General features: G+C 36.9%; 1 protein-coding gene across 1 annotated transcript in view; it reads left to right on the plus strand.

Annotated features, from left to right (window-relative positions):
* Oxsr1 (oxidative stress responsive kinase 1) overlaps window positions 1–25,890 on the plus strand; it is a 134,733-nt gene that overhangs the window by 42,542 nt on the left and 66,301 nt on the right. Inside the window, exons 4-5 of the mRNA XM_003464098.5 lie at window positions 2,483–2,624; window positions 24,654–24,709. Of these exons, the coding sequence (XP_003464146.1) occupies window positions 2,483–2,624; window positions 24,654–24,709 (198 nt within the window). The remainder of the gene's footprint in view (window positions 1–2,482; window positions 2,625–24,653; window positions 24,710–25,890) is intronic.

The following is a 25,890-nucleotide window of genomic DNA, read 5'->3' on the forward strand; positions in this document are numbered from 1 at the left end:
ATGCTAAGAAAATCAAATGCATAAGCAAGAGACCTTCAAAAATGATGTCTGCTAGTTAAGGATGAAGGTCTGCCACCTGTAAAAGCCATATTATAATGATTGACACTGAAAAGAAATAGTTATACTGAGAAAGAGTTTTTTTTTTTTTCTTTTTTGGGGGTAATGGTTACAGGGAATCAAACTCAGGGCCTTAAGCTTGCCAGGCAGGTGCTGTACCAGTGAGCTAAATCCTTGACTCAAGAGAGTTTCTGCAGCCTGTTCAAATGTCTGTTGTGTACCTATACTGGGTATGTGCGTTACCTTAATTTCAGCTTTGATTATTAGGTGATGTGAAGTCAGTGAAAGCCTTATAAAACTTTAAAAAGGAACTTCTATTTCAAACTCTTTCAAAGTACAGGTCTGATAGTTTTTATGTGCCCTAACTAAGGTCTTTGTTGCTTCATTGTTTGATCTGACAGTCTGGAAGTTCTTACAATATCAGCAACCATTTCATAAATATCTTGTCATATTCTGTGGCATCCAGTTCTAGTTCTTGAATATAATAAGACTTAATTGTTAAATGAATACTTCTTCTAATTTTGATTTGCAGTGGGAATGTTTTCCTTTGGACTCCTTATTTTAGATATTCTTGAGTTACAAACAGAAAACTTGATCAGTGTTTATACATCATCTTACTAAGCAGTCTTTAAATAACCTGGATTTCTCAGAGTAAAACACATGGCTCTAGTCACTTTGCTGTAGGAGTTTATATGTGAACCAAACTTTGTAGGTGTCTCCTTCCCAATCATGAGCTTTTATCTCAGCAATAAAGACAGTAGCAATAAGTAGTAGTATTAACTAGTATTGTAACTATTAATAGAAACTAGTAATTATAAATATTAATAGTATAGTGCTGTGGTAGGGAGTTGCAGCTTCTCTGTTTCCTTGTCTTGAGCATAAGCTGCCTGTCCCCAGCTGGAAGTGGGGCGTGGTGGTGGACTGGCTTCTAGACCGCAGGAACAGGGAGGAATCTTATACTTTGTTATCTGAACTCACACCATTCCTTCTTCCAATCGCCCCGACTTCTCCTTATGTGGTACTTGTGTATGCTTCTTAGTCATTTGAAGTTTGAGGCCAGTAAGCACTTTTTTTCTTAAATCGCACAACTCCACCAGAAGACTGAAGGTTAGATTCTCCACTCTGCTTAGAACTTTTTCTGTTTTCTTCTAGAATACTGTTGCCATCTCTCTTATCTGTTTTCTTTTTGTAGGTTTTTTTTTTTTTTTTAAAGATCAAATTTAACAAGTTGCTGTTTTTTAAGTGGGAGCTAAAATAAATTTGTGTTCAGTCTTGAGTTCTTTTGTTTTGGTACAGAGGACTGAACCCAGGGCACATGACCACTGGACTGTACCCTAAACCAAATTCTCTGAGGTTTTGAAGATTTCATCTAGATAACCTTTTTTTTTTTTTTTTTTTTTGTACCAGAGATTGAACTCAGGACTTTTTGCTTGCCAGGCAGGAGCTTGTGTAGATCACTTTTTAAAGAAATACATACATATATATATATACGTGAACTGCAAGCATCTAGTTAGGGTATATTTTCAAGAGGACTAAGAGGTTGTTTTGGTTTTAATCTTGATCATTGAGGTCTTCTATGAAGAAATGGGTATTGGATTTTCTTTTCAGTGTAGTCTGTGTTATGTTCCAGTCTTCAGCACAGTTTCTAATATTGGTTCTATGATCTTTGTGGGCCAGTGTATTGCCAGAAATCTTACCAATCTCGCCAGGATTTTTTGATTATAATCATCAGTTTTGGTATTCTGTGCTTTTAGCTACTTATTGGTGTCACTTCTTCTCTCTCCACTGATTCTTCCATAGGAACATTATTTCCTCTTCTGGGGAGAATAGGGCTGAGAAGACATATGAGGTTTTATTTAAAAGAAAACTGCCATTATTACTCTTTTCACATTTGTCTTTGCCTTACCTGTTTTATTTTTATAAATTATTTACCTGAAAATTTTAGCCTTTAAAGTTAGTTTATATACAAATACCATCTTTACTTTTTTGATACTTTTTGCCTGGTCTGACCTACAAGTGGGTTTTTGTGCCTTTAGTTACACAATACTGTATACTGTACTCTGGGCTACAGTGATTTGTGATGTCTTTTATCAGAGTGTTACTAATCGGTGTGGTTCTCCCATGTATTCTTCGGGGGTGGTTAGAAATCCTCCGTTATTTTCAAATTCTCATTAGAACTCTCTAAAGGAGTTGCTGGTTGAACTTACCATTTGAGTATCAGCAGGTTACTTTCTGTTTTAGATTAGAATTAAAAATAAATTACAACTTTTTAAGCTTCTGTGTTTCTATTTGCTATTTTTTTCCTTTCCTTCACAATTCACAGTGAATTTTAAGAAAAGGTTTAAATGGCTTTTGATTTCAAAATGGATCTGAATTATATTGAACGAGCTAATACTTTTTAGTGAACTGTGTTTTCTGTTTTCAGGTTCTGTTTTGGATATTATTAAGCATATTGTGGCAAAGGGAGAACACAAAAGTGGAGTACTAGATGAACCTACCATTGCTACAATACTTAGAGAAGTGTTAGAAGGACTGGAATACCTGCATAAAAACGGGCAGATCCACAGGTACGTGAGTGAGTTTGGGTGAGCACGGTGGTCGTTGTGCTGTATCATCTCATTGAAGCCGCAGAACTCACTGTAACCTGAGTGTTACTATTGCTTGATATCACTTGTTTCAGTATATTATGGTTGGAGTTTTAAATATAAAGCTAGTATTACAAAGCGACAAATACTTTAATAAAATTGGAAATGGAAAAACAAGAATAACCAATTTCTTACCATGAGACAATCACTGATAAAGGAAAAGTTGTGCGATTTTTATGTGCTTGAGAAATACAGAAGATAATACTGCGTCTATAATTTTGTTTGTTTTTCTTAGTTTATAAGTAAATCTTGCAGTATCTTCATATTTTTCCAAGTTGTTAAAAGCTGTTTGTAAAATACAACTCCTTTCTGCTGCGTGGGGACATGGATACACGAGCCTGGGTTCCCTTTATTATTGGATGCAGGGCTGGGAGATACTGAGTGTGAGTTGCCCTCCTAAGTGAAGAACTGAGAGATGCGGCTGGCATGGCTGGCTTGGCCCTACCTGCTACATGTGGTGTGTGGGGCAGGGGATGAAATTTCTCCAGCTGGTCTTCTTTGGCAACTTTGGTTCTGGCATGCTAGGCCTTTAGCTAATTGCAAATGTGGGGTCCAGAATGGTCCTCCTGCTGGCACCCTGCTACTACCTCTTTTCTGTTCCTTTGACCACAGAAAGCAAACTTGGACCTTTTTGACCTCTATTTGTTCGTGGTGCTGAGTTTTAGGTCCTTTTGGTGTCTAGTCTGTAAAAGATTTTTTAGAAGGCTCAAGAACCTTTGTAGTACATTACTTTTGCAAGTCCTGAGGCGCTTGCCATGGTGCCTTTCCATCTTTACTTTTTGAGTTCTTTTGTGATTGCTGAAATAGTGTTGGGAATTTTAGTTGTATTTAAAGGGAAGGAGCTGGGGAAGGTAAACCTATGCCATTTTGTGTAGGACAGGAACTAGTTCTTGGAGCTAATTCCTGAAATCATGGGATAGTACCATAATTTTACTTTAATTTTTTGCATCTGAGTTCACATTCTAAGTGTAATAGGGTGAATTGCTCTGCGCCATGTGAAACCATTTTCTGAATATCTTATTTTTGCATTGTTTGCAACACTAAATTGAACAATTTTGTCTGAATTTTTATTATTCTAAAAGTTTACCCTTCTATAATAAGACAAGAGAAAAGGGAAAACACATTTTATCTTAAGTGATATTACCAAATTATTTTCAGAAATGTAGAGGTTTATGCCAGTTGGTAGTAAAAAATGGTAGAGTCATTGGACTCTTGTTAGGCTTGCTTATTAAAGTTTTCATTTTTGTGACTTTATTGATTAATTTTGATAGATTATTAGTGAGGCTGAACATTGATTTATATGAAAAAATTGATTTTTTTTTTTTTTTGGTCTTTTTCATTTTTACCAGTACCGGGGATCGAACTCACGACTGCCTGCTTCCAAGGCAGGCACTTATGCCGCTGAGCTAAATCCCCAGGCCCCCCCCCCCCCCAATTGATTTTTTTTTTAATGAAATATTTGCTTATGACTGTTTATTTTTCTTTTGGGATTCTACTACTTCTGTTGTTATCCTGAACTTTTTATATAATTAAAATGACCTTTCCTCATTTTTTGTGTGCTGCTTGTAGGTAACTTATAGAACAAAGAAATGAGAAAGAGTCAGTTTGTTGGAATGCGATTAGAGCCTGGAAAACAAAATAGGGCCTATGAAAAAATCAACATGGTGGATGAGACATGTGCTTACATGCACACTTCGGAGAGTGCTCATGGTGGAGAGGTTGGATAGTCACTTAGAAAGATGGGAGGTTGTGTTTAGAGAATGCAATTTTTAATTAGTAAACTTGTATTTGAGTCAACTGTGATGAGAAGATAAACAACTGAAGAAGTGGGTGATCAAGGTGCAGTGGAGGCAGGAGGTCTTTCTGGATGTAGCATGAGTGACCTGAGAGGCAGGGTGCTGCGTGAGTTTCCGTGCGCTTGTTGAAGTCTCCTAGGATGATGGCAGCACGACTGGGAGAGCAAGGCTGTGGTAAGGTACATCTGGCAAACTGAGTGATGACGGCAACAGACGAAGAGAAGATGGCAAAGCCAGGCTGCAGGAATTTGAAGAGAACTGACTTAAAGAGGAAAAGCAATGTTTAAAGTATTTGTAGAATAAAAGGAATGGAATTAAGATTCAAATTTTATAATATACATTAGACATTTATATAGGACATATTTCATTTTTGGAAGAAGTTTCCTACTTCTGTATCATTTCTGTCTCCCTTAAAATGAAACATAGTAATTACTACTCTCATAGATAAGCTGCTTCATTCCATTGGACAATAACTGTGTCTTTTATGTTTTACATTGTTATTTACACTGTTTCATAATGGAATTATACTCCCTTGAAATTAAAGGACCCTGAAGAAATAAACAGTGGTCAAGTTACTCTGAATGAGTTCTAGAGGCTTAATTTAAGGATTTTTACCTACTGATTTAGCAACAGAATCTACTGACACAAAGCTATTTATTCATATTATATAAATTTCAATAATAGAAGTAAAAGCTAATTTTTTTTCAAAACAGAACAATTTAAGCAACGCAGTGTTTCACCACAAAACAACCCGACATAACAGTAGCTACCATAGTGTCGCTTTCCTTGAAATATTTGAGTGTACCTTCATAACTATAGTATCAAACATAACAAGACAATATAAAACCATTCAAGAGAATGAAAGTATTAAAGGGTATTAAGAATGAACTAGCAGAAAACCAACAATGGTTACTATATTATCTTCTCCATAAAAAATTTTGTTTATACTATTACATATAGTAAAATCCAGTAAGATACAACATGATAAAATCGATGGAGACAGAAGAACAAAAGCTTGGTAGAACTTATCAGCACTAGCTATTATAATGTTTTGTTTTCTTCAGAATAGCTGTTCATACCATCACAGACAATAAAATCAAACAACCCAGAATAAAACTAACGAATGAAAACATTGTAAAGCTTCAAGGCAATATAATGGGGAATCATGATTACCACATACTTTTATGTATTCTTACCATTTCTTAACCTAGGGAGACTTTATGATATTTATACATTTGAGTTTGATTTATTTCACTTTGTGGTCTGCAGCTGTGTCCATTTACTTATAAATATCTCAATATGATCATTCTTTATAGTTGAGTAGTACTCCATTGTATAAAAATACCACAACTTTTTTTATCCATTCCTCAGTTGAGACACTTAGGTTGTTTCCAAGATCTAGCTATTACAAGTGCTGCTGTAAACATGGGTGCAGAAATATCACTGTGGCATGGTGTTTTCAGTTCTTCTGGGAATATGCCCAAAAGAGTAAAAAAGAGTAAAAATAATACAGAATTTCAAAAAAAATTAACACTAAGAAATCACTAGTTGATAAATTACATATTGTCATCTTAGGAATACTTGTTCAAGTTATAAAATCAAAGTATAAATAGTAGACAAACAATAACAGTGCAAACCATTCTGTTTAATGATCCAACAAAAACTTGGGGGAGGAGCAAAGATGGCAGATACATAACAGCTGGCTACAGAGGCTTTCTGAGATAGTCAACTTAGAATTCAACATAATAGAGAGTGGGGAGCCCCAAACAGAGGTAGCTGAATTCTCTCATCCCAAGAAGAAATTAAGGTGAGAAAAATCAACCAAACATACAGTCAGTCCTGGTGCTGTTGGAACAGTTAAAGGTTCAGTGTTCCCACCACAGCGGGCGACTTGCCAAGCCATCTGAGGTCCTGCTGCTTCGATTCACTGGAGGTGTAGTTTTACACTAGATCGGGGGCCAGTGAACCTAATGGAGAACTGAGTTGGTGGGGAGCCTACAGCAACCTGTGGTGAGTGACGGGAGTGGAGCCATTCCACAGAAAGGGGGGCTCCGGTGGATGACATTCTGGGACTGGGCAGGACTGGCAAATAGAAGGGGTAGCAGTGACTTAAGTCACTTGTTTTCTTCCTGAATGGGATTGGTGGAGTGAGCTAGGTCTGGGTCACATGACCTGGCTGAGACCCAATAGGTTATCAGAAATCAACCCTATAGGGGTGATGCACACTAACCCAGGGAAGCCTCAGAAGTTTGATTTACCTGGAGGGGAGGTGGTGCAAAGTAATACTGTGCAGGCCACAGCAGCTTGATTGATCTGGAGGGGAGGGGCCAGCATACGCTGTCCCTGTCTGCAACTCATTAGCACACGGCAGTGGGAGGGGTCATCTAGCCAGCATGCTTCAGAAGAATAGTAGCCAACAAAGAAAGAAACTGGGGTCTCTTGGAAGAAACAAAAAAGATGGGAAAAGGAAGCAACAACAAAAAGTCCCCAGGTCCCAACCCTGGGAACATTGACCTAGGACGGGTAAATACAAAGGAGAATGAGAACAGCAAACATGCAAATATCAAACATGGCACCAGTGGACATAAAGAGATAAATTTGGGACCTCATAGATGAGTTCAAAAGGGAAATATTTAGCCAAGTAAAGAAAGATATAAGAAGATTAGTGAAAGAGATACTAAGCACCCCTCAAGCAGACACAGATGGAAGAAGGGAGGAGCTCAAACAAAGGAGAGAACCATTTAATGAAGAATATAAACATAATATAGACTACATGAAGCAGATTCAAAGAGTTTACCAGGAAATTAAAAAGTCTATGGGAAGATGACAAATCTGTTTGAAAGAAACTAAGGATAGATTATTCAAACTGGAGGTCAATTTTGCAATGTGAGATTATAAAAGTGAAAACTTTTTAAAAATAACAAGGAAACAAGCAATAACAATCCAAAGGCTAGAAGACATCAAAAGGATCTATAACTTGGAATAAAGAATGTGAATGAAGAACTGGGTACAAACAATGGAACTACAAAGGCTATTCACAGAAGTAATTAAGGAAAACTTCCCAAACATAGAAAAAGGAAATGATATTCTGTTATATGAGGCATACAGAACTCCAGCCACCTACAACCAAAACAGAGCCACACCTAGCCATATAATAAGACCCCAGAAATTCAATATAAGAACAGAATATTAAGTGGTGTTAGAGACAAGAAACAGATAACTTATAAAGGAAGGCCCATCAAAATCAAGTTAGACTTCTCAAAACAAACCATCAAGTCAAGAAGAGCCTAGAGCGAAATATTCCAAGCCCTGAAAGAAAATAACCTCCATCCCAGATTGATATACCCTGCTAAACTGTCTCTGGAAATTAATGGGAAACAAGATGCTTCTAAGACAAAGAGGAACTTGGGAAATTCGCAACCACCAATCCAACTCTACAGAGAATACTGCAGGGCATTCTAGAGAGAGAGAAAAGTACTAGGATTCAGGAACAGTGGCAGAGAGGCCTCAATGAATGGAGCAGAAAACAGAATGAAGAAGATAAGCAGACACTGATGGCAATAAAAGAGCATAACAGAAATGAGGTAGAGAAGGTTGGTTATAATCTCTAATATAGATGGATTTGATACACTAAATTAAAGACAAAAAAGAACCACACATGGAGTAGATCAGGAGGCAGGGTCCACCGAGATGCTATTTATAGGAAATATAATTAACATGAAAAAGAGTACGTGGACTGAAAATCAAATGTGAGAAAACAATGCTCTATGTGACAGAGAACCAGAGAGTAACAGGGGCAGCTAGACCAGTATTTGTGGATAGGTTGGAAAGACAGGCTTTAAATGTCAAGGAGTACAATTAGAGATCAAGTCCAGGACAGAGAAGGTTCGGAAACACTTAGGTAAATAGCAGGTTGCCCCATCCCCCAATTTTAAACCAAGGGTCTTAGTCAGACCCGAAAATGCACGGTGTACCCTGGGGCAGTGAAAGGGCAGGGAAAGTCTTAAAAAAGATGACAGAAGATACTGGTAATAGTATATCAGGATTTAAAACCCACATTACTCCCACCACTCTGCTTAGATAGATTTTATTCTATTTTTTTTTCTGATTTTATTCTGTCCCAATTTGTCTACTTGCATTAGATTTGAGGGCACAGACAGCTACCCCAAAACATCAGGATATAGCACAGTAATCATCTTTAATTTCCTATTTTCTTAATCTGGAGCCCTGTATGACTTACACTGTTTTATCAGGACTGATCTTAGTTAAATCTGGTTTGTTTGATTGCTGTTTGGTATCGACAGATTTTATTCAAAACTGGTATGATTGATAGTATCAAGTCTGAGAGTATAGGCAACTACACTGAAGATGACAAGACTCCACAGTGCACATTCTGGTTTGATAGCTGCCTGTTTTTGAAGTTTTATACGAAATACAAAGTTGTGTTTTTATTAATACTGTTATGTACTGACATTCAGTTATACTATGTCTGATGATATAGCCACTTCTGTTGGAGATAACAAGAGACAACACAGGAAACATAGTAGAACTTTTTATACAACCGTCTTTGTTTTTTTTTGTTTCATGTGTTTATAGGAATGTTTTGTTTTGTTTTGCTTTGTTTTGTTTCTCCTGCTAATATAGAAAAGATAGAAATACATGTTAAGACTCATGCATGTGTGTAATCTATAAACAGTTTACGAGAACTGATCTTATGACACATGATGAAATGAACAGATACTTTGAAGAAAAAGGGACACTAAAGTACCCAGTGCTGATCCTGGAGTGTCATAATGTGACACCCAGCAATAGTATTATTCTTTGTTCAGAGTGATATTAGCCTGCTTGGGTTGGTTCAATCTCAACATAATTGAAGATATGGATAACTGCATGTATTTTTGTTCTTTTTTTTTTTTTTTAACTTTTTATTGGTACTAGGGATCGAACTCACGACCTCCTGCTTGCCAGGCAGGTGCTTATTTAGCCGCTGAGCTAAATCCCCAGCCCCTAACTGCATGTATTTTTAAGTGTATAGGATTGGCAACCATATTTCTAAGTTTTTGTTGGATAGTTGAACAGAACTGGTTGCAATCTCACTGTTTGAATGCACACTTTATATGCTCCACTTTAGTATCTTCAATAAGTGTTGATAAGACAATCTGTAATCATCAGCTAGTGATTTCTTACTGTTTATTTTTTTCTTTGAAATTATGTATTATTTCTACCCGTTTTGTTTTGTTTAGTCCTTCTTTAAATTAAATTAAAAAAAAAAAAGACACTATTGTACCCAGTGCTGATCATGGAGTTTCATAATGTGAAATTCAGCAAAACTCTTATTCTTTGTTCAGAATGATTTTAACCTGCTTCAGTTTGTTTCATCTAAACCTAAATGAAGATGTAGATAACTGCATGTATGTTTAAGTGTATAGGATTGACAACCATGTTACTAAGTTTTTGTTGTATAATTGAACAGAATTGTTTGCAGTCTCGCTGTTTGAATTCCCACTTTACATGATCCACTTTTGTATTTTGATCTACTATTTGTAAACGATGATATGTAAACATCAGCTAGTGATTTCTTACTGTTTGTGTTTTTCTCTGAACATATGCATTATTTCTATCTATTTTCTGTTTTATTTAGTCTTTTAATAAAATTTAAAAAAAGAAAAAAAAACAGCATGGTTATCTGTCTTACACACTTCAACATACAGTTATATCTTTTAGAGCACTTTCCTTCCATTTCATTTTTAAATTATCCTATTATCCATTTTGGATCTTATTACTCCTTCAGTTTCTATATTCCTGTTTTGCTTTCATTTTTATCATTGGATTCTCATTTGTGTTTTGTCATTATTCTCTTTCTTTTAAAAGATTTATTGTTGCTATTTTTGGTGATGGTACTAGGAATTGAACCTCATGCCTTTACACTAAGTTGCATTCCCAACCCTCTTTGTTTATTTTTCGCTTGAAGTTGTTAGTCTTGACATGTTGGGCAGACAAGGTTCAACTTGCCATCCTCTTGTCTTAGTCTCCTAGAATTTTGGGATGTTGTTTAAAATTTTTCTATTTTAAAAACCTGGTTTTTTGGGGTTACTTTGTGTCCATCTTACTAGTCAGCCAATGACTAATTAGAGGTTGTACTAAATACCAAGAGCCAGTAAGTCTTCCATGCTTTACCAGTGGATCTTTCTGCGGGCTTAGAAATGGGCATGTTCAAAGTTTTGATTGTTTTCCAGTTTGCCTAGGTTACATTTGGGTTCAGGTTCTTTTAAATCTATTGTGCTCTTATGCACATTCTTAGAGTTGGCCAGAAATGTGCAAGTCTCAGAGATCTCTTTTCCTTTGTGGTGTTTGTCTCTGTTTAGACCGTAACCATAGGCGGTAGAGCCACTGTAGATCCTTTCCTGCTGGTCAGCCTTTAAAAAGTCACTCCCATTAACAGTGTCACTAGAAGTAGCTGTGGCCTACCTCTTCTGATTGTGAGACTCTTGACTCTCGCAGAGAAACAGCCAGCCATTGTGGCCTTTCCCCATAGCAGAGCTTCTGTGCAGGCTGAGGCGGAGTCTCACCATTCACCTGAAGTATGACATTTTTCAAGCCTGAATGCTTCTCAGGTTTTTATTTCCAGAGCACTGACATGGTTGTTTTTCTAAATTGTCCAGCTTTAAGGTTGAATATTGAAGGGGGAGAAGATTTACTATCCTCTGAGCTTTAGCTGCAAGATCCACTCTTCCATGTGCATATTCTTTCTTTGAGATTGTCCTAAAAGTACATACATTTTTGTTCTATCTAAAGAAATTACTAATGAAAATCTCTATAAAGATTTTTACATTTACATTCTGTATTCTTAAAATTAATTTATAAATAAGAAAATGTATATACTGTCACATGTATATTGTTCTTTTTTAAAAATGCGCTTTGCACGTGAAGAAAATTAAGGAATTTGCTGAACCTAGCAAAATAGATCTGTAAAGAAAAGTTTTTCAGTGCTTTATAAGCTAACTTTGCAGGTAACTTAGAGTAAGTATTTTTAGCAATATTTTATCAATATATGCTTTCACCACTGGGGACTGAACCCAGGGCCTTAGCATCAAGCTACATACCTGATAATTTTTTATTTTTTTGAAATGTGGTCTAAGTTGCCACAAAGCTAACTTCAAACTTGTGATCTATCTGCCTTGGCCACATAGACTGGTGGAAATATAAATGTGTGCCACAATGCTTTAAATTGATAGCTTCTTAGGTAATGATGTACAAACATAATTTATAAAAGAAGGAAATGATTACATGTGATATGAAAAAGTTGGTTGAGTACATAAGTTCCACATCTTTAAATCAAACTGTGCCAAACCTGGGAAATCTTGACACTTTCTCATAAGACTTCTTAATTTATAAACAGGAACAGAGGTCTAGAGCTGTTGAGCCACCTATCCAGTCACGGAACAAACACACTGCATTTGCTGTTGTAGAATAAATTGTCTGCTTTCAAATGGTTTAAAAAAATTATTATCATATACTTTGTTCAGAATCTTCATGTAAAAGAGTTGCTCACTAATTGTTCCAAATACTATTTCATCAATTATTTTTCTGGTTTACTACTGTGGTATTTTTTTTTTTTTCTGTGAATATTCATCCATTGTACAGAATGGTTCAGACAAATACAAAAACCATAGATTCAGAAACATGGCTCAAATGTATAAGTCACAAATAAATTACAAAGTTAAAGATTCACGCCATATTGAAGTATTAGTGTTAAACACGTCTACAGTTCACCATAGTTTACAAGTATTTGCCAGAATACCCCTTTTCTGCCTGTTAAGTTACTTCACTCCCAAGATGCACTTGTTTCCTGTGGTATTCACAGAACAATTGAAATTAGTTCCATTCAGGAGGTTCACAATGATATTCTGTTGTGTTCAAGACTCTGGAATGTAGATTGCTTGAAATGAAGTAAACTTTTGTTCCTTGGGGCCTCATTTATATCTTAATCATTTATTTTCTATTGATTCCAAAATGTAGAGCAAGATTGAAAATATCTGACCATTTTGCCAAAAAATGGAAAAATATAGTTTCAGAAGGTTATTGAAGTTGTTTCCCTCATTTCTATTTAAAAACAAAGTAAAAGCATCATTATAAAACTACCACATATTTTGCAGTTGACAGCTCAATGTTTTGGAAAGTTTCAGTGACCCTTGTTGTAGTTCTGGCTTGGAAGTGTGTAGACAAAATGGCACTTAGTTAAATGCATTCAGGACCAGATCAGGTACTGCCTCTTAACCCTTGACCCTAAATTTCAAGGCTACAGAGTTCAGGCTTGAGTGCTTGGTTTCTTCATAGAAGTCCTTCACTGAGATCTAGAATTCCATCTCTGGTGACAGATCAGGTTTCAAAGGAGCAGGCCCACCCTGGTAAAACAGGTTGCAGTGACAAAGTTGGAAATAAGATAGGGCTGCAAGTGTTGGGTTCTCCAGTATTGTGCAGGCTTAGACCATATCAGGCAGGGCCACTTAGACGCAAAGAGACCTTAACCTCAAGGCCTTACGGTTGTAGGGGCGGGTTGGGCAGTAAGCCAGCTAAATGTCCTGGCATGAGCTGACCAGAGACTTTGGAGAAGGCTGGCAGGCCACCATGGATGGATCTTGGGCTTTTCACGTGGAACTGTTGTTGCTGAAGGTTCTTGACTTCCTCAAGTTGCTGGCTGGGTCTTGGAGTATCAGCTTATCAGCCAGGGCACTCATGACGGCCACCTGCACTGGTACTGGGCGTGAGACTCCCACTCCCACTGCTAGTCCTGTCTGGCTCCCTTATACTTCGCAGACCACAGCCGCTAAGTAGAAAGCATAGCACCTAAGAGGAACCAGGCCAGGTAGTAGCATATGTGGGGACTCAACCACACCACCAGTGGCGCTGTGGCATCCTTCTGACTGGTGCCACCGGTGTAGCCATCATGAGTGTGTGTTCATGTCTACCAGTGTGCTCCTGTACTGCATGGCCTTTACCACTGCATGCCATCTTGTAGTCACTGCTCTTGGCTCACTGTCAGGCTGTGAAGCCAGATACAAAGTTGCGCTTGACTGCCAGCCAGCGAGTGGTCTCACAGCAGCAGCCACTTATACATGGCCAGCTCCAGGGGCATGGCAGACAGCAGACAGCGGTGGGGAGGCACCACCTTGGGGTCAGGCACAGCCTAGGCTCAGGCTGAACTCATCCTGATAGCCACCTCTGGAACATCAGAGTCACATGTCACATGGGCTCAGCTCCTCTGATAGCTGCTGGTGCAGGCCTTATGCCTGTACTGGTTTCTTGGGAGCTTTGGACCTGAGCTTCTCATATATGCTGTGGGGCTGGCATGGACTCTGACCAGTGGCACTGGGGCCCTGGGATGAGGTCTTTTTGCCACTCCCCTACTTTAAGTAATTTTAAAAAGGGTTGATTCTCATTTAGTTAAAGGAATCTGATGTGTTAGGAAAGTAGATGGTATAGTCTTGTAAATCAGTCTGAATGTCCTTGTGAGGGACTCATAGGAATTAACCTCATTCCTTCTCTAATACTCTTTCTTTCTTTTACTTCTGAGTGTCAGATCTATGAGAGTTTTCTTTTCTCTGAAGAACTTAATTTTAACATTTCTTGGAAAGCAGATCTGCTGACTACAAATTTCCTTAATTTTTGTCTGAGAAAGTCAATATTTCTCTACCTTTTACTTCTTTTGTACACATTGCTTATTGTAACTTTATTCATAATAGTAGACTCAGTCCCTCTGGGAGGTGAGGAAAAGCCATCTTCACCACTACCACCAAAAAAGAGGCCTAGTACCCTCTGGACTCACTGGTTATTAGAAACAGAATGTTTCTCATTTGGGCGCTGTAACTATGTTCTTCATGTCAGCCAGTCCACAAATGAGCATCAGTTGAGAGGGCTAAAGTATCAGGCTGTGTTGGGAGATGTCTGTTAAGTTGTGTTAGTTTTTATCTTTGGGACTCTCAACCCTGATGATTGTTTTAACCCTTGAGGCATAAGCCTGGGTCCAAAAGACCCATTGCTTACGTCGGTACTGTAATTTATACTTTAGTGTTAAAATAGCTGGCTGTGTGTCTCAGTACCTTTCCCTGCGGGATACAGGAAACAATCTGTGTATTTACCCACTTGGAATGATGAATAGCAAGGAGTATGCGTATGTGCGAAAGTGGTGAAATGGGGTTTGGACCTACCTTTATGCGCCATCTGTTTTTGCATATGTTTACCCAAGCATCACAAAGGATCCAGTAGACTCACACAACTCCAGGATTTGTTAAAAAAAAAAAAAAGTTTTCTTTTGATTTTTGTGGTAGAAGTAACTTAGTTCAGTACAGTGGCACAAAACAGATCTGCAAGTTTTGGAGGAGGTCAAAAGTGAATCATCAGATTACTCATGAATGGATAATGATTCTTTATGGTAAAACACTTGCTTTCATCACATAACAGTGGTGGGGGTGTATGAGGGTGATGATTTTGACCCTGACCATGTGAGCCAAAGTTCCTGTAACAGTAAAGTGGAGCAAGAATTGGCTGATACAGACACAGGAAATGCAGCCTTATAAGGAATACAACTTCCTTGATTCAGATGATGAAGAAAATAGCAATGTGAGTTACCTATTTGACTGGTCAAAGTGTTACAAAATGGCCACGCAAACATGGAAGGACCCATGTTAGAATTAGGTCAATTCAGTGTTAGAACTAGGTGACAGTACGATGAAGGTCTTGGCAGGGGTAAAATGTATTGCACAGAATTCTAGCACTGCCATTTAGTGCTGAAAATTTTAACAGACAAAAATTCTAGAAGATACCATGAAATGCTCTTAAGGCTGAGATGCAAGTAAAACATTCTGTATCCACCAATAGCCATATTTAAAAAATGTATATATTATCACGTCTCACTACCTGAACTGAAAGCATTTATAGGTCTGTTTTACTTAGAATTCTATGGTGATTGCAGAAAGGTAAAAGACTTATGGAAAAGTGATTGGTCAAGATATGGCATGAAAATTGATGCCCTTGTAGTTACAGAGTTACTGTTCTTTCAACGTAGACCTTTATCCTGGAACACAGCCATCAGGTCCTTTATTCATATACTAATAAACCGAATGATGTTGTGAACAGGCTTGTTGCTCCCATCTCCCAAACTAATGGGAATGTGATTTCTGACAATTGGTTTACCCATTCCCGGTTAATGTTACATTTACTAAGCTGACTAGCATAGGGAATGTGCACAAAAACAGAGCAGAAATTCCAAAGGAAATGTTGCAGTTTCAAAAGAGAGAATTATTACAATCTTTAATTCCAGAAAGATGTAACATTGACCTTAAATATGGCAAAGAACAGCAGACTGCTGAGGTCAACATTTCACTGTGTTGGAAATACTGATAGGGAAACCTCAACAAAACAGAAGACTGAGATGGAAACTTTGAACAACAAAACCAAATATGTAGTAGATGTTGTTGATTATACAGCAATTGTGACATCACTTGAAACAAAGCATTGATCAGTGGTGTGCTTTACTCAATCCTAAACATACATGCATACACGCATACATGCAAAAATAGTTTACAAATAAAGTAAGAAGTGCAAAGTATGGTGAAATTTTCTTAAGCATTGGTACTGGATCATGTACAGCAGAAGAAAAACAGTTGTTTTTGCCCAAGGAACTATGCAAAAAAAAATTGTGGTTCACACTGATGACTGGCAGATGTAGCATCACAAAGACCTGCTATGACAACAAGAAAACAAAGACATCAGCTGTGCCCTACAAGAAGATACAGGAAGCTGGACGTGGTGCTGTGTGCCTGTAATCCTAGCATTTGGGAGGCTGAGGCAGGAGAATTGCCACAAGTTTGAGGCCAGCTTAGGCTGCATATTAAGGCCCTATTTCAGAAACAAACAAACAAACAACACAACACAACAAAAAAAGAAAGTGCAGGAAAACAGAATATATGTACTATCAGTGTAAGCTTATACTTTTGTGTGATACATATACTTGTTGAACATGAATTGTCTTGGATGTGGCAGTTGAAGCAAAGCTTAGTTTTGTGGTAGCGATCTATTGGTATTTTTCTTTTATTTTAAAGTGAATAAAATAAAATGAAACAAGCCAATCAAAACAAAACAGTCAAGGCAATAGGAATCAACAATGGTTACCATAATGCCTCTTGTTATCTTCAAAATTGCTGCCTATACCATCAAACATAATAAAATCAAACAAAAACAGAACAGAATAAAACAAATCAGAACAGAGCATTGAAGAAAACAAAACAGTAAAATGGAACAAAACAAAACAGAACAATATTGCATTTCAAAAACAAGACAGAAGGAAATCCCCATAAGTTACTATATTGCATATTGTTATCCTCTAAATAGACCCTCAGACTACCAAGTTTAGGCCTGCAAAGTCAGTCAGACAATGCAAGAATTAAGTTGTTTTTGTACCTCAGTTGGTATCAGCTCACCCTGTGCTCCTCCAAATCAGCTGGTTGCTTAATAGGGGTGGGGTGGGGCAGGTCTGACTCTTGGGAAGGGCGAATTGGCTTTTTGTTTTCTCTTCTTAGCCTCACATGGCTGGTGCTGGCTGCCAGGAAGGGTGAACTGGCTCTTGTTTCTCTTCCTGGCCCTGCATGGCCACTGCTGGCGCATCCATTTTGTTTTTAAAATGCGGGGATGGGGATCTAGTGGTATTTTCATTGTGGTTCATATATGTATTTATTTTTGATATCATCTTTTAGGTTTTGTAAGGAAGTACATAGCTGATATGAAAATTTTGATATCTATTCTAAATGCACAGTACACGTTAAGGATCTAATAATTTATTTGATTGATATTTTATGTTCCTGTTAACTGTACTCTATATAATACAAGATCCTCCTGACTATACAGCAAGAACCCCGAGATGTCAAGTGTGTCCTACAAAAAAGCCAACAAGCCAGGCATGGTGGCACATGCCTGTAAACCCAGTGCTCAGAAGACTGAGGCAGGAGGATCGCTGCAAGTTTGAGACCAGCCTGGGCCTCAAAGTGAGCCCAGCCTGAACTGCATACTGCATAGCAAGACGCTGTATCAAAAAGACCCCCCCCCAAAAAAAAAAAAAAAAAAACCAGCCAGGAACACAAAAAAAATGTGCTGTCAGTGTAAGCCATGTGTGTATGAAATGTGGTATTGTCATGTGTGCCGACTGCATGAGGTGTGATAGCTGAAGTAAAGATTATTTCTCTTGTAGATTGCTATTGGTATTTTCATTTTAGGTTATACAGGCATTTATTTCTGGTCTTTTGTAGACTTTGTACACCAAAAACCAGTCGATGTTGAAAATTTTGATGCTTTTATTATAAACAATAAATATTAACTCATTTTGGGCGTATTTTTTCCTGTTAAGTACTCATTATTTAATAATATCTATTTATGTATGTGGTGTTTTTTTTGGTACTGAGGATTGAACTCACAACCGCATGCTTGTAAGGCAGGCGCTTATGCCACTGAGCTAAATCCCCAGCCCTCATTGTTTAATATAATAAAACTCATAAAATTACATTAATAATTCATCAGTGGAGATGTTCAATAAACCTAAAGAACAAATGTGGGTCTGACAGACCCGCCATTATGTGCCTTGATAACAAAATTAGTGTTGTGCTCCAAGGGCTACGTTATAATTCTCTGTGGTTGAAGTTACTCGTTTTCTTATACATAATGTCCCTTTTTGTTCCTTAAAAATGTGTTTGTATTCCATGAATGAGTTCTTCACTGTATCTGTACTGTCTTACTTTTTAAGTATTAATGAGTCAGTATTTCTTGGGTCCTTGCTTGTGAAACGTTGCTGTTGTAGTTTCCAGTCTTATCCAGCCTGCTGTTTTCTGTTCAGGTGTAGATTGGAATATCTGAGACCTCTGCCTGTGTAGGCAGTGTCTCCTTTCTGAGTTCCAGGACTTTCTTCACTTCTCAGGTGTCTCTTTCTAAATTATGAGGCTTCCTTCCCTTTTATTTTATGTCCAACTGTGTGGTTAATTTTTCCTTCTAATTTATCCAGTATCTCCTTGAAGGAGAGGGCAGGTGCTTGGGTGAGGATTCAGGTGATAGTGATGAAATCTCTGCTTTCCATGCACAGCTTGCCATGTTACTTGGGATGACAATTCTCTATTTTGTGTTTTTGTAGACTCAGCCTTTGGTACATATTGGAGTCACCTGAGAATCTTTAAAAAACATACTTCCTCGATTCTCTGCTAGAAAATCATTTAATGGGTCTGGATTAAAGCCTTAGCTTTGGGATTTTGAAAGACTCCCCAGGTGTTTCTGGTGTGCAGCTAAGCTCCAAGAACTAATACTTAGTTTTAGCTGTGACCAGTCATGAAATATATTGGTACTTAAGCCATCTCGGGAGAATTGGGAAGTAGAGAAAGGCATTTTTAGTAGCTTTTCCTATTCCTCATGTAGTTATGACCCAGTTGTTACTGCATGTAGGTTTGTGTATTAACCTGGTAGATCAGATTAAGTACTTCTCCTGCATTTCTGCTGTATTTTCCCATGACCCTCTGGGGTTTAGAGATTTTGCTTAAAGTGAGTATGTCTTTAAATAAGACTTCTCTGGTATCAACCCAAATAATTTTTCATTGAAGAGGTTAGCTCTAACAAACATGTTGACTGTTTTAGCATGCCTAAATGTAGTATATTTCCAGCTTTGATTTTATTGTTTCTTCTGACCTTTTTACAAGTTTCCGTGCTTATTGATGAGCAGTAGAAACATGCACGGAAGCTTGTGTTCTATAGAAAGCCAAGCGTGTCTGTGATGTTCCTGTTAAATTTAAGAAGAATGTATAACTTGAGACAGCAGTGTTATGTGAAAAATGACAGTAAGCAGTGAACAATTGCTGTTCATTGCTGTTTAGGCTGCCGACTTGATTTTATGATAGATTTAAAAATTTTTTTTTTAAACTGAGGTTTATATTGATTTCCAGATATCTAGTTACAGGTCTTTACTTTTAAAGGTTGTTGTATTGTTAGGACAACCTTGTGTTTTTGATTTTCTGTGACCCATGATGTTCCTCTCTTACTCCTGGAAGCTGTTACACAGATTGCATTTTTGGTTTCAAAAGGGAAACATACTTTGATCGTCTCAGGAAAATCAGTTGTTGAAAGTGCAGGCTGTACTGTCAAGTGGATTACTGTCTCTTAGGAAGAAGAAAAGCTTAGTACAAAACATTATTTGATTAGGTGATATTTTTATGTGGCTTGAAAAACTTCAGACCAGCTTAGCACGGCGACATATGCCTGTAATTTCAGCTACATGGGAAGCTGAAGAGGTTGATAAGTTCGAGGCCAACCAGAACAGCAAGAACTGATCAGTACACAAAATGGTATACGCTGAAGAAAAACAAGTCTTCTCAGTTTTATCTGTGGTATGTTATGTTGAGGCTATAATCCTTTGATTTGACGTGATGAAAATGATACTTCTACATTTTTCCCCAAAAATTCATTAAGCAGTCAAACTATGAGAAAAGCACCATATAATTTCTACTAATGAGACATTCTACAAAATAGTTAACGATTTTCCCTCAAAACTTTGAGACTTATGAATACAAGGACAGTTTGAGACAGTATCATATTCAAGAGAAGTCTAAGGAGAGAGACATGGCATGTAAATGTCGTATCCATCTTGGATAGGGTCCTGGGACAGCAAAAGGAAATCTGAATGAATTGTAGACTTTAGTTAATAAAGATATATTAGTTCTGATACATTAATTGTAGCAAAAGAACCATACTAATATAAGATGTATGTGAAGTATATGGGACCTTGTTTGCCTTGTCTTCTCAATTTTTATGCAAATCTAAAACTGTTCCAAAAAAATAAAGTTTAAAAAAAAGTCTTCCCTTTTTTTTAACACTTAATGCTCTGGGCCAAAGAATAACTTATTGTCATTTTCTTTGGATTACTTTGAGAGAGACTTTATGCCAATATAAGCATAATGAATATATATTCTCAGCCCATCCCCCCCCCAAGAATTTTTAAATGTTCACATACTATAAGAAATAGTTTTTTACACTTCACGTATTTGCATTTTGTTCCATATAAACACATGTATTCATTAATACTGTGTATGTAGATTTCATGGTGTAGAGCAGTAGTTGTAAACCTGTGGCATGGGATTTTAAGACAAAAGATGTTAACGTAGAGTTGTTTTTTCTAAACTGAAGCCTCAGTATTAGATTTAATTGTAGTGTTGACACTTTTTGATAAATAAGTGGGTTTTGGGTTTGATTGGTGCTTGGTGTCTAAAAGGTTCAGTATCATTGGTGTAGGGGAACCACAGCTTACCTCGCTCCTGCAGAGTAGTTAGGTCTTTTCCTTTTTTTGACTTCATTGTATCTGTATAAGTATGACATCTTGAACAGAGCAGGAGTTAGAGAGTAATCATTGGGGAAGCAAGGATGTTTTTTCCATCATTCAATTGGCACTTTAAATTTACTTATTGTTTTTTAATACTCCATTCATTTCTAGACAAGAATTTGAGACAGGTGGTCTTCTGTGTAGTTATTTTATGTCTGTGGTAGTTGATGAATATCTTTGAGGTGCTTAAATACAAGTAATGCAGTGGCATGTTAGGATATAGACTGAATCTAGTTCATTGTTGGGTGGGGAGGCAGACTGAAAATACGATGATGCGGTGTACCGTGTTAACATTGCAGTACAGCCTGTTGCAAAATCAGGTAGGAGTAGCAAAACTGCGTTTCTCCCTGTTTGATTTTAGATGAGCTCAGAAAAGGGAGTTGGAAGTGATCCGTTGATTCTGTTGGCTGGTCTATGTTATCAAGAGAAGAGTACGTCCTCAATTTTTTCCTGTTCACGGTGTCTAGACGCAGAGACTATAGGCTCTTGGAGCAAAGCAAGTCAGCCTGTACTCGTAAATTGCCCTCTTGGAAAACAACTTGTAAATTGGTTGGGTGTACTCAAAGGCGTGATTTCTTTTTGCTTTAGTGTGTGTGTATATATATATATATGGCAAAGGCATTGTATACTGTGGTATTATGCTGCTAATTGTACAGTTGTGCAACTGTTGTTCATTGTCTCCTGGAGAATGGTGTGTCTAAAGGTGAAGAAAAATGGTGACAGGGAGAGGATGAAGTGTTCTCCTTTTGTCTGGTTTTCTTCCATGACAGCCATGCATTTTCTGTCTTTGTCCTGTCCCGTCCTTTGGTTCTAGGGATTTAGCTCAGGGCTGGTATACTGAACTACATCCCCAGTCCTTTTTATTTGTTAAATTTTGAAACGTGATCTTGCTGAGCTGCCCAGTTTGGGCTCTCACTTGTCATCCTTCTGCCTTAGCTTCCTAGAGTACTGAGATTGGAAATATGTGCTACCATACCTGTTTTGGCCTTGCTTTTTCTTATCTAGCCTTAAGGGCTGCCTTTTATTCATTTAGTTATATTTATTTTAATTGCAAAATGACCATATTATTATGCATTTCCGTAAGATAGTCAAAGATTGTGTTCCCTTACTTTGGTCCCACTCATCTCCAAAAATGAACCATTAAATGTGTGTGTATATGTGTGTATGTGTAACACAGGTAATGTCATAAAATGCACTGTTCTGTTTGATTGGTTCACTTAATAGTGTGTTTTAAAGGGCATTTCAAATGACAACCAGTTGATGGACATTTGTGCTCATGGACAGAGTAGAATTTAAAAAATTTTTGTTTTTATTTTAAAGAGAAATAAGAGTGGTGATACAAAGTTTGAAAACAAAATAATAAATTAAAACATTGTGTATTGTAATCTTCAAAGTAATTGCTCAGATTACAGACTGTACGCATGAAAAATGCACCAAACAATATAAGCACAAATTTTCTTTTCAGTGAACTAAGAGAAATTAGTAGTATGACTATCTTAATTATCTTGTGTACATGTATGTGTGTGTATTTCCTTTTTTGTTTCTTTCCCCTGTCCCAGTTTCTCTTTTCTTTTGAACAGTTTCTTCCCATTTCACAATATCTGTTGTGTACATGTTAGATCTTACTGTTTCAATTTCTTACAATAGGGAGACAGTACAATGTGTACACACGCAAGTCAGATTTATTTTACTTATGAGTACGATCTCAGGTCACATTCATTTACTTACAAAAGTCTCACGTTTATCCTTCTTTATGACTGAGTAGTGCTTCATTGTATAAAAATACCAAGATGTGATATTAATCAGCTATAAAAAGGACGATCGTGAGGCCTTCGTAGGTAGATGGAGTCAACTTGAAACTATCCTCATAAGTGAAATAGATAAGAATCATATTTATAAATACCACATTGTGTCTCTAGTGTAAACAGAAATAAGAACTGTAGGAGTAATAAAACCCAAAATGTGTAATTGTTGTTGTAAAAAAGAGAGGAAAAGAAAGTGCTCTAAAAGACATAACTGCATGTATGTTTAAATGTGTAGGATTGATAACTATATTCCTAAGTTTTTGTTGGATTGTTGAACAGAACTGTTTGTAGTCTCACTGTTTGAATGTCTACTTTGTATGCTTTAATTTCATAACTTGAACAACTATTTCTAAGAGGACAAAATGTAATTTATCATCCAGTGATTTCTTGTTTATTTTTTTGAAATTATGTATTATTTCTACCCTTTTTCTGTTTTTTCTCTTTAAATAACATTTTTAAAAAAGGCTGTAAAAAAAACACACCACAACTTTTTTATCCATTCTGCAGTTGATGGGCATTTGTGTTGTTTCTAAGATCTAGTTGTTACAGATTGTGCTGCTGTAAACTTTGGTGCACATACATTGCTGTGGTATGATGTCTTTAATTCTGTGACAATACCCACAAGAAGGGGGATACCTGGTTTGAATGGGACCTCCAATCCTAGTTGTTTTGCGAATTGCCACACTGATTTTCACAGTGATTGTGCCAGTATATTCTGCCACCAAAAGGGTTCCTTTTTCCCCACAGCCCTGCCAGCATTTGTTATTGGTTGATTTCTTGATACTAGCCTTTCTTTCTGGAGCAAGATGGAATCTCAGTGTTGTTTTAATTTGCATCTGTTGAATGATCATGATCAAAACAATTAATTTAAGCTTTTTGCTAGAGTTGTCTATCCAGATTGTTACCATTTTTTTGTTACAAACAATGCTACAGTGAAATTCTTTTTTACATTCATTGCTTGTATGTTGTAGGAATTTATCTAGGTCATCCTGAAATGGATTTACTGCTTTTGAGATTTAAGGCTTTTTATTTTTTCCAGATACTACTTGTTGCATGAAAGAAAACAATTTATGAATTTAAATGGAGAGCATAATATTTTTACTGGGGGAAAAATTCAAGTATGTCGTAGGAATATATTCTGTAAATCAGACTGATAGTTGAAAACCTTGGAGAGAACACTAGACTTAAGTATGGTGATCAAAGGGACTTTGATCACTTTAGGGATGTTTTTATAACAATGTATTAATATATTACAAAAATTGTTCTAGATCACAATAAAAAATAATAGTGAGTTTTGCAGCTGGGTGTGGTGTTGCTCTCCTGTAATCTCAGCATGGGGTGCCTGAGGCAGAAGGATCATGGTGAGTTTGAGACCAGCCTGGGCTACAAAATACGCTCATGGCCAGCCTGAACTGCATAGTGAGATCCTGCCTCAAAAAGACGAAAAAGAAAATAAAATGAGCTTTGAATAATGTACATTTTTATGCTGTGAGTGCAGAAGAGTTCTTAATTTTAACTGCAAAATGTTAATCATTTAAAAAAATGAATGGTGAGGAGTGGGCTTTGAGGTCCTAGAGAGAGAATGATCTAATCTATTTTTAGTGTTTAGTTGGTGTAGAAAAAAAAAATCAATTGAAATATTTCAAAAATTATAATTAGATTAGGATAGATGAAAGTCTTATTTTTTGGCCACAGTTATCAAGAGTATTTAACCATCTTAGGTTTTCTAGATATAATAAGAAGCTATACCTTACTGTATTTTTGCTTGTTTAGATTGTATGATAGTACAAGTGACTAAATATTTAAAAATTTTACTGTTGGCCTTGAGATCCTTAATACAAAATACAGTATTTAAATATTGCTAGTCTTGTGTAAATACATTAAACAGTTGCTGACGGTTATTCCAAAGAATAGCAGGTTTTTGATGTGTAACTGTTTTTTCTTAAAGAGATGTGAAAGCTGGAAATATTCTTCTTGGAGAAGATGGCTCAGTACAGATTGCAGGTAATGATGAGTTTTTTTACTTTAGTAGAACCACGTTGCTTAGCTCCTCTGTTTAATCAGTGTTCTCTGCTGTGTTGACATGTCACTATTCATTCTCCAGATAGCTTACTCATTCCTGACTTCTCATCTACTGTTTTCTACCACTGCTTGTTACTCTCCAGTTGTTCACTCCTCACCTTCATTAGGCTCTTCTGCTGTAGTAGCATTTTTCACATCCTTTGAAGGATCAGTAATAAAGAATCCTCACCATGCTTAAGAATCAATATACTGTAGAGGGGTAATAGCTACTTTTGTTCTGAGAAAAGTGTATTATTCATCTGTTAGCAAGGTGTCCAAGAAGTAGATGTGCTCTTTAGGCTGTTTCCGAGCTAAAGAATACAATTAGAGGCCAAGGCCTGCCCCAGGTGGCTACCCTGATAGGACAGGACAGTTCTACTGTAAATGGTCCCTGACAGCTGGAACAATCAAGTGCTCTGTAGAAGGAAGACAATCACCCAAACCTTAAATTATTGCAACATTTGAAGGATAATTCAGACCAGCATCTTTATGTCTTTGAGGTAAGGAAACATTTTAACCAAGCCACAAAGCTCCAAGATGAATTTTATTTCTTAAAAATTAGCTACTTGTGTTCATCAAAAGAGAAATTAAATAGCTTATCTCTGTGGCAAAGTGGCAAGCTACAGAATAATTGTCACAGGGTTTAAATATAGAAAGCACAAAGAACTTGTTAAAGGAAAAAGACATATAATAAAGTGAACAGAAGAATAGTTTAGATACTTCCCAAATGAAGACAAACTGTGCAAATACAGACACAGTAATGTATTAAATGCAAAGTAAAACCACAGTAGGATAACTCTCTCAGTTAATTAGCCTGGCAGAAACTTGTGGCAGTATTCAATGTAGAGATAGGAGTGTAAATTGGAACAACCACTGAAGTTGAGGGTGTGAATGCAATGAGACTGTGGCTCCTGTGTGTGGCCTAGAGAAAATGAACCCGATGTGTGCCATTGTGATGGGAATTTTAATGAATTTGAAGCAGTACTTCATTAGTAGAGTACGTAAATAAATTGCGGTTAATTTGTATACCATAATACTGTATCATAATGAAAATAAATAGAACGATAGCTACATAAAAAGCATTAATAATTCATAAAATTGTGGAGTGATAGGTTGGATGTAGG

Source organism: Cavia porcellus, unplaced genomic scaffold (genome assembly GCF_034190915.1).
Source record: "Cavia porcellus strain 051 isolate PalLab524CR breed Dunkin Hartley unplaced genomic scaffold, mCavPor4.1 scaffold_15, whole genome shotgun sequence".
In the NCBI taxonomy this organism is placed as follows: Eukaryota; Metazoa; Chordata; class Mammalia; order Rodentia; family Caviidae; genus Cavia; species Cavia porcellus.